Raw genomic sequence first — 9,369 nt, 5'->3', positions numbered from 1 at the left:
GTGATTCACACAGCAGGACGATTCAAAGCGCACCAGACGCCTGTTGAAAGGATATTTTTTTCTCAGGAGAAAGTCAACCTCCCAGAGTCTTTACGTTGGTACGTTGATATTTTATAGGATCATTCCAGTATTTTAGGCTCAGTTTGTTTACATTTAATCAATTTGGACCTTATAGGAAGGAAAATGTTCACAAAATTAGAAAACATTTAACTGAATAATTTCATCTAAGGACCTTTATTTTGGCATCAATCAAAATTATCAGAGGGGATGGAGTATTGGCGAGGACTTGGACTCTTTAATCAAAGACTGGTGCTTTCTTGACTTTAGACTGATGCAAATATTTCATCAGCAGCTCATTAAAAGTAAAGAATCAAACTTTAGATTTCAGTATAGCTCAAAATTATACTTCTTCTTACAAATGTATAAAGAAAAAAACTTATTTAGAGGATATTCTGCCAGACTGCAAACAGCATACACTTTTAAGTTAAATGCCTAATAAACATTATTTTATGGCCTTTGCTTGTAGCTTCACCTAAAAGCATGTAAACATCGATCAGCTCCGTTTTACAGACACTGCAGTTCATTCCATTTTGAAGCTTTATTAAAGTGGCAGCCTGTTGAGCTGAGGTGCTCACAATGGCTTTTAAAAGAGTGACTGACGAATAGGAGGTACCTGCAAGCACGCCTCCGTGGTTAATTCATCTCTATAGGTGGCACTAACACGGATTGTAAGTAACAAAATATCAGAAAGACACATTTATTTTGTTAGGTTCTGGCGTTGGACCAGCTGGTTACGTTCACGGGGGAGAGGTCTGGTTCTCATATTGTAATGATGGGTCAATCCCCCTCGCATGCGTAAGAGAGCTCGTGCCAAAAGCAAGGATCAAAACCAAACCGCCATCTGTCCGACAGACACAGACGAGACGACGAGACCAAGGCAACGCCTCGCTTTTTACGCACAACACGACCACGGATTCACACCTGAGTCCGAGCAGCTCTTTGTCACTTCACGATGCTTTAAAGTGCTGCGCACACCCGCGTTGAATTTTACTTTATTTATCTGCGTATTTAAACATTTTGCGGACCTGAAAAGTTGATAGACTTATCGCTTCTGTCGCGCGTAAAACCAGACTGGTGCGTCAGGGAGCAGGAGACGCACAGCAAAGTCGAATTTTATTCCGCGGATATTTGAGCTGATTAAACAAGATGGAAAACTTGACATCAGCTCCGGACCTGAACCAAACTTTGGGGACTTGGGTGGACTACAGCATTCAGTACAAAGTGATAAGTAGCTTGCTGCTATTTGTGATTTGCGCTCTAGGAATCGTTGGCAACGTCATGGTGATCCTGGTGGTGCTCACCACCAAACATATGCGGACTCCCACCAACTGCTACCTGGTGAGTTTGGCCGTGGCGGACCTGATGGTTCTGACAGCGGCTGGTTTGCCCACCATCATGGACAGCATCTTTGCATCTTGGGTGTTTGGCCACTACGGGTGCCTCGGCATCACCTACTTCCAGTACCTCGGCATCAACGCCTCCTCTTGCTCCATAACAGCGTTCACCATAGAGAGATACATCGCCATCTGCCATCCGATCAAAGCCCAGTTTCTGTGCACTTTGTCCAGAGCAAAGAAGATCATCGTCTTCGTTTGGGCTTTCACTTCTATTTACTGCGTCATGTGGTTTTACCTGTCAGACATCCAGGAGCTGGTGTACGACAATGTCACCATCATCACCTGCGGCTACAGGGTGCCCAGGAAGTTTTATTTACCCGTTTACTTTTTCGACTTCGGCGTCTTCTTCGTGCTGCCGCTGCTGCTCTCCGCGGTTCTGTACGGACTCATCGCCCGGATCCTCTTCCTCAACCCGCTGCCCTCCGACCCTAAAGACAAGAAGAAGAACGGACACAACAACCACGCCATCAGTAAGGGCGCCAGCTGCAAGAACTCCCGTCACTCCAGCTCCACCGCGACCTCCCGCAGACAGGTGGGTGGAGGGTGAGCCTGCAGGGGGACAGCCAGGATGCATCTAATGTAAAAATGGTTAAAATCCTAAATTATTGTAATGTACACTCACGTTGTGCCATAAAACGTGACATGTCTTTATAGATAGGAATATAAAAATGCTAAAATGTGTCCCAGGACTTCAAATTATGATTTTGATCTACAAAACATACCAGGAGCTTAAATAATATAAAGCATTTAGGAATAAATTACCCCTCACTATTCAGTTTATCTCCCCTTCTACTAACTACTAAAATTATATTCATATATACATGCATCACTTATCATAACAAAAATAACATTAAAAAGTTAAACACTCACAAAGGGTGTTTTTTCTACAGTAAGTATTTTAACTTTTTATACCTTAAAGTTAACTTTGTCAATAATCCTTATGTACTTTTACTGGTGTTTTTTATATTGAATTGCCACAAAAATTTAAGTAAAGGATACAATAATCAACTAAATTAAAATCGAAATAAATAAATAAATGAAAAGAAAGGACAACAATTTTAATGAAATGTTACTAAATTGAAGAGAAATATTTTTGAATAATTAGCATCAGAAATAGTTAAAATTATCTGTCCCTAAAGTATTTTTTTCATTGTCTTCCTTTAAAAATAAGATTGCTGGTGACGATATAATATTGAATGGCTTGAGCCGAGTACTTATTGTATTGTGTTACATGTTCTTTACATAAGCTCAAACTCATATGGTGACCGCTTTGAGTTCATTGTAATCAGCTTCCATGAAAAACATTGTTTGGACAGTAAATTTTGGCTTTAATCAAACACAATGAATAAAGTAAACAAGTATGTCAATAAATTAGTGTTACAACTGATTATTATTGTCAAAATAGATTTGCCTGATGATTATTTATAAATCACCTAAAAAAAAGCAAACATTTCAAAACGGTTGCCGATTAATTTCCGATTCATCAATTAATCAACAGTTTTTGCTCTAAAATGATTCATTAAAAGTTTTAATAACAACCGACACGGTATCTCGTCGAGCAGCTATTTTTGGTTATGTGTAGGTAACATGGGGAAATTAATCTTATTTGTACAGCTACATACTACATACTGTTGTAATTTGGGTGAACTGACCCTTTAAAACGTGGGACTAAAAATAGTTAGAATTCGGTCCCTGTTCACTAAAATAATTAGTTGCCGCTTTGTAGATGTAACAGGGCCAGAAGGAAGGAATTTGTAAGAATTTCTTTTTTTAAATTTATAATTAATCATTCCTTGGTATACTGGCATGTGTGTCTTTATTTAGTATTTAGTGGGTTTTTATTTACTTCTTTATTGCTTAATGGTATTGATTCGGCTGTTGTTACCGCGTTTCTTCGGGATCTGTATCTCAGTAACAGTTCTCATATGTCTCCTCGTTGCCCTCTGCAGGTGACCAAGATGCTGGCAGTAGTGGTGATCCTCTTTGCCGTGCTCTGGATGCCGTACCGCACTCTGGTGGTGGTGAACTCCTTCCTGGACCAGGCCTACCTGGACAGCTGGTTCCTGCTCTTCTGCAGGAGCTGCATCTACCTCAACAGCGCCATCAACCCGGTCATCTACAACGCCATGTCGCAGAAGTTCCGCGCCGCTTTCCGCAAGATCTGCCGCTGTGGGCGGAAGGACTCGGACAAACCCGCCGCCTACAGCGTGGCCCTCACCTACAGCGCCGTCAAGGACACGTCGATGGTGGAGAGCACCGATCACTTCACGACGGAGCTGGAGGAGCTCACAGTCACCGACGAGCTGCTGTCTGAACAGAAAGCGATGTTCCAGGACCCCTGCGCCTACGGGAAGGTGAACTTCAGCGACGCCTGAGGTTCGTTTGAGGCCGGGGTGACGATTCTGGGGGCTGATCCAGGATTAAAGATGTTGAAAATGGTGCTTTAATGGAGTCCGTTAAGTGGGAATATTATTTTCTGAGTGCTTGCTGACCTTTTCGAAGGCAGGTTGCTAAGATAAGAGATGTAAACAAAGATTACAGCAACTCATGATGGAGGTGCAAAGCCAAACATCGTCTTCATTGAGAATGATCCCGGACGTTGTAAAGCCATAAACACACTCTCTTATCACGTAGCTTATCTTGGACCTGCCCACATGATGAGTTAACAAAACATGAATGTGACCAGAAACATCTTTCCCAATTCAGATATATGTTGTTGTGTCACGTCCCAGACCAGCATAGACTCATTTCTAGTTTTTAAGGCTGCACAAGGACACATGGCAGCTTCAAATGGCACCAAGAGGTAACTGAAAAAACTTAAATGGAGAGAAAAAACCCGGATCCTGAGACATTCATTATGACCAACACAGCCAGTCAGTGATGTTTTATACAGAGAACACCAAAGACTCAACGGAGGCAAAAAGAAAACTTATAAGAAGTCTGGCTTGTAGGTGTGAAATTCAATCTTTGTGTTTTGATTCACCATTTTTGACCAGAGTGAATTGATTGTACTGTTGATAATAAAAAAAAAAAAGTCAGAACAGGTTTTTTTTTTTTCTCAGCTTCACTCAGACTTTGGGAGTCAGGCTGAGAAAAAAGGTACATTTTAACATTAAAAAAAGAAACAGAAATTCTCACTCTTTGATAACTGATGCTTAAGTGCTGAGTCACACCTGAACCTTCGCTGACAAAACAGGACCTATTTTCTGCAGCGAAGGACATATATATAACCTCGAGTGGAAACCAAGACAGCCTGTGCTGGGAGTGAATCTGTATCACGTCTATTGATGGTATGCCGAGGTTGTTTTTCTTCCACTTACGAAGACGAGCTTTCACTGCCAAACAACGAAAAAAGATGTACACAAGTTCAAGCCACTTTGTAGGTTTACTTTAAAAAGTGCCATAATGAAGTTTCTTATGTGTTACGCTGTTTCAAATAAGGCATACATCATGAAGGGTTTATAGGTAGTCACCAATGGCTTTATTTACAAGTACGAAATTGAATTATAATGCTTTTTACAATATGATATTTGGGAAAACAACTGGTGGATGTATAAACCTCTAGTGGGTATATTGATCTGTCTTTTAAAGTCGATCTTTAAGGTTATATTCCTTAAGCTTTTCATGAAACTGAAGAGGGGCTGGGGGCGAGTGGGGGAGGTGTTTATTAAAGTAACAGTTAGGAGTCGGTACCAAATTGTGACACATTAACATGAACACGTTTTTTGTTTTTTTAACTATAACTTTTGCTACGTTCATTCAGAAGTAAATCTCATCAGTGACAGCGTTTACCAAACATAGATGACAGGTAAAAATCTTCATTTCACTCTTTCTAAACACATTTTTGTGCCCAATCTGTCTGAGTTGAATGTGCTACAGGAACTGCAGGTTTCTTTGTACGCAGCCAGCTAGCTAGCCTCTAATGATAGCATGTGAGGCGTTTAGGGAACAACGACAAACAGTAGTGTGTAGCGATAACTTGCATGTGAGGGTTTTAGCGGATGTGTAAATTTGAGTGAGTGAAAACGACATCGGGTTACGCTCTCCCCCTCTAAACTGCATGAAAACTAAAGATTTGTACCATAATGTCTAATGCAATTTTCTTTTCTTTTCTTTTTTTTTAAGATGGATTGTGTTAAATTGATATAAAAAAAAAAAAAAAAAAGTATCAAGGTATTGGTACCATTTGTAAGCCCAAGTAAGATTTCATCATTACATCAACTAAGAACCTATTGACATTCATAAGCGCATAACTGATTGCTTAAGTAGTAAATAAGTTCTGACTCGTTGTTGATGACTTTATACATTTTGTAATGAAGTCTTACTCATGTTAATAAACTGTAATAATACAGAGCATTTGTTTTACCTCATAAACCCTTTAGAAAATATGCCTTATTATTAAAAACTTCCTCTTATTTTAGTTTGAGCAGCAGCAGTGCTTGTACACCTCAGTGTCAGTGACTGTATAGTGGCACAGAGATCCGCTGTAACATATAGAATATGCTGATATAGTTTATCTGCGGTGCCGCGAGCATCAGTGTTGGTGATTTCAAGCTGAGGCTATCAAGTGAATTTTGGCTTTGTGTTTTGTACCATGTGAACTGTGGAGTTTAACAAAGCATCGCTTCGCTTGTCTCGCTCTTCGTCGTGAAAGGCTGGATGGACGTGCGATGTTTACCGCTGATGTGCTGATGTTGTGTGACGTGTTTCCGCCAGATCAGTGACTGTTTATGAATTCCTGAGATCGGGTGGGCACGCGAGGAAAGATAATCGGGCAGCAGCAGCAGCAGCTGACACGGAGGAGGATGACGAGGCTTTTTCTCTGAAACAGACTTTAGTTTTTAGTTCACTGTGTTTCATTGTAACAATCATAAACCTGCCTTGAGTATTAGTGGATTCCTGCATTCACCTGTGCGTGCGCGTGTGTGTGTGTGTGTGTGTGTGTGTGTGTGTGTGTGTGTGTGTGTGTGTAAAGTGATTGTTATTTATGGTAACGCTTCTGTTTGTCGGGCTGAAAACAGACGTTATCTGTATACTTTGATGCCACTCTGGCTTTCATTATTGCACATTAAAACTTTATAAATATGATTTAGTGATGCTTGTGCTGTTTGGATGCTGCTGCTTCGGTCTTGCCTCTTAGATTAATGTGATCCTGTGTGTTTAATGGCTATATAGAAATAATGAATTTGTACATTTTTGTCTTTACGTTGAAAATAAAGTTGTTCCTGGAATTAGAGTAGACGATTTGACTTTTTTTTTTTTTTTTTTTACTTGTTTGAGCGGAGAAACCTTTGTTTATATTTGATATACTTAAACTGGAAGGTTGATTTGACTTACCAGCTGCCTCGTTCCTGTAAAGGACCTGAAGAGAAGGAGAAAGACACAATGAGGGAGTAAAAAGCTCATCTTCACCTGTTGCTCCACAAACTGACGAGATCTTCAAAAATCTTAATTCATATTTGCTATATATTAATTGAAATGATACAAAAATAAATAGCTCCATCTTTCAAATGAAACGCTGGATTAATAAGAATTAAAAGAAATATTTTAAATGGTGGTTAATGTAGCTAACTATCATTTTATCAAGTCAATAAATGGTATTTTGTGTTGAAAAATGGATAAAATTACATAAATGATTTACTATTTGCAATATCACATGGAATTACAGTAGCACACATATTCAAATAGGCCAGGTTGTGCTGAAAAAAACGTAAACAAAATAATGTAATGTAAGAGAACTGATTGGACCTTGGAGGGTTAACAACAGGTTAGATGGCAAAGTAGACTACAATGTGAAAATGATCACGCTGCATTTCTTTTGAGCTCTGCTGAACATTACAGCACCACAAGCTGATCGTTCGTATTTTCTGGCTCACAACTTTACCTTTTTGGTCTCTCATCAGTCTTGTTTCTTGGAAATGTTGATAGCAGCTAAGAGTCTGGTTTTCCTCAGAAGTTGGTGGAGACCAAAGTAGAGTTAAACCAGAGTAAATATTGGACTTACAACAACAAGGTATCCAGAAACTTCTGGAAGTGTTTTTTAACCAGAGGTGACTATAAGGAGAACTGGATACCAGATGAGACGCAGCCTAATTTGTTCGTGGCGAATACGCTGAAAAAGTCTCCCAAACTTTCTCCACGAGGAACCTGCATGCTCCACACGCTTCAGAAATTAGAGCATGCTCATTAGCGCAAGTCAAACTTGTAGAGAGCTCGTACGACCGAGATTCCCGCCAACTGACTTCCTGTTGGAAGTGTTCACGCATGATTGAGCTGAAGTAAAATAATCGTATGGCTCGTCTGGAGTTTGCAAATGTTACCGGACCAAATTCTGATCATAAAAAGATTTGTTTCGCAGTTATTAATGCTCAGAAAAAGCTATTGACAGATGAATGCTTCTTTTTCAGTGGCTTGGTGAGGAAATAAATGTATTTTGGTTCAGTGTGCATTAAGTGATGAATGTGGATGTTGTAGTAACGCAGTTTGGCCACTAGGCCAAAATCGCTGCACAGTTCAGTGCTGTTCCGGGGGACTTATTCCTCACTGTTATCATAGCAATTTATTTAAAGTGTTAATTTGTCAATGTTGTGTTTACAGCTGGTTGTGCGCAAAAATCTATTAATACACTTTAAATAATAATAATAATAATAATAATGTTAATAGTTATTCTGTTTATCGATAAACATCCCTACAGCAATGTATTGTTAGTGGAAACTATACATAGTTTATTATAGATGTCATACAGCTGAATGAATAATATGCATGTGGTGTTTTAACACTTACAAACGGCTGCTTTCACAGTTGATTTTGATAGAATGTAAATTTACCACATTTCAATTTGCAAATGTCTGAAACCATAACTGCGACCAGATCAATCACTATACTTTAGAAATAACTGTCACGCTCATTTGCATTCACTCGGATACCTTTTCTACTCGAGATTTACGTCAAAAGCATAATAAGAGCATAAACGCAGCCTTTCTCGACCATAAAATGTAAATTCTGTCATCATATATACCGAGCCTCGCCCGCTATAAACTGTCTGGGAGAAGTTTCACTTAACTGCTAATTTACCACCGTTGACAGGAATAAACTGCGTGACTGGAATTTCAAAAGGGCTCCAAACAATCTCTCTGGAGTGTAAATCATGTTTTGATGTGAGCCGAGGATACAGATCTGACATCGGCTCCAGACTCAGGTGAGAATGGCTATAAAACACCTCAGAATGAAGACAAGACAGTCCACGGAGGGACATTAACCTTCGGCCAGCTCCCTCATGTACATCTGTTATACAACCATCACGGTGCAATGGATGCTTGTGCTCGCTCGTCTGTAACTCCTGGTAAAGAATGACTGTGGGTTAGTCCTCATTTGAAGGATTTAATCATCCAAAATGCAACAAAACAAAAGACACTTTAATTTTAACCTCTAGGTCATGTAGATTTCAGGTTTCTGGGGTTATGTAGATATGCATCGTAATGTGTCATCACACCGGAAGTGTAATCGTTGTTTGAGATTAAGTGTCTACAGTCATGCTTTAGCAGCTCAGTGAGGTCGTACTTCACTGGACGGCAGGAATACGAAGCTAAATCCTAACATTAGCATGCTATCATACTCACAGCTGCACGTTGGCATATAGCAACATTAGCATATATCCTATATATTACTTTCATAATAGGCACTTGAGTTCTTTCGTATTTTGGCATTGGAGGGGCTAGTTCACTTAAATTACAAAAAAAAACAACATACTTTATTATTTACTTTCAGAACTATAACGTCACATAAAAAAACTTATATTGTGATTTGGTAGAAAGCAGATGACGGCTGCAGTATAGGTGTAAAATATCTTGTAATTTGGGTGAACTGACCCTTTAAGGAAGACAGGAAGAAACTCTTATGATTGCCAACATCC

General features: G+C 39.5%; 1 protein-coding gene across 1 annotated transcript; it reads left to right on the top strand.

The window, feature by feature from the left end:
• The first annotated feature begins 830 nt into the window (after positions 1 to 830).
• On the top strand, positions 831 to 6,693 carry trhrb (thyrotropin-releasing hormone receptor b). Its single transcript, XM_069716754.1, has 2 exons — positions 831 to 1,989; positions 3,407 to 6,693. Exons 1-2 carry the CDS (start codon positions 1,207 to 1,209, stop codon positions 3,830 to 3,832), a joined length of 1,209 nt encoding a protein of 402 aa, XP_069572855.1. The 5' UTR covers positions 831 to 1,206; the 3' UTR covers positions 3,833 to 6,693.
• The last annotated feature ends 2,676 nt before the right edge of the window (positions 6,694 to 9,369 follow it).

This window comes from Brachyistius frenatus, unplaced genomic scaffold (assembly GCF_029030835.1).
Source record: "Brachyistius frenatus isolate BFR_SWC_R1_liver_20210118 unplaced genomic scaffold, ASM2903083v1 Contig_162, whole genome shotgun sequence".
Taxonomy (NCBI): Eukaryota; Metazoa; Chordata; class Actinopteri; family Embiotocidae; genus Brachyistius; species Brachyistius frenatus.
The sequence above is the reverse complement of the archived record's forward strand: the minus strand, read 5'-3'. Positions and strand labels throughout refer to the sequence as shown.

Bases quoted from the DNA above. Each gene is read 5' to 3' on its own strand.
- trhrb (XM_069716754.1), top strand. From the start codon at position 1,207: ATGGAAAACTTGACATCAGCTCCGGACCTGAACCAAACTTTGGGGACT. The intron at 1,990-3,406 runs GTGGGTGGAGGG...TGCCCTCTGCAG, and splicing joins CCGCGACCTCCCGCAGACAG to GTGACCAAGATGCTGGCAGT.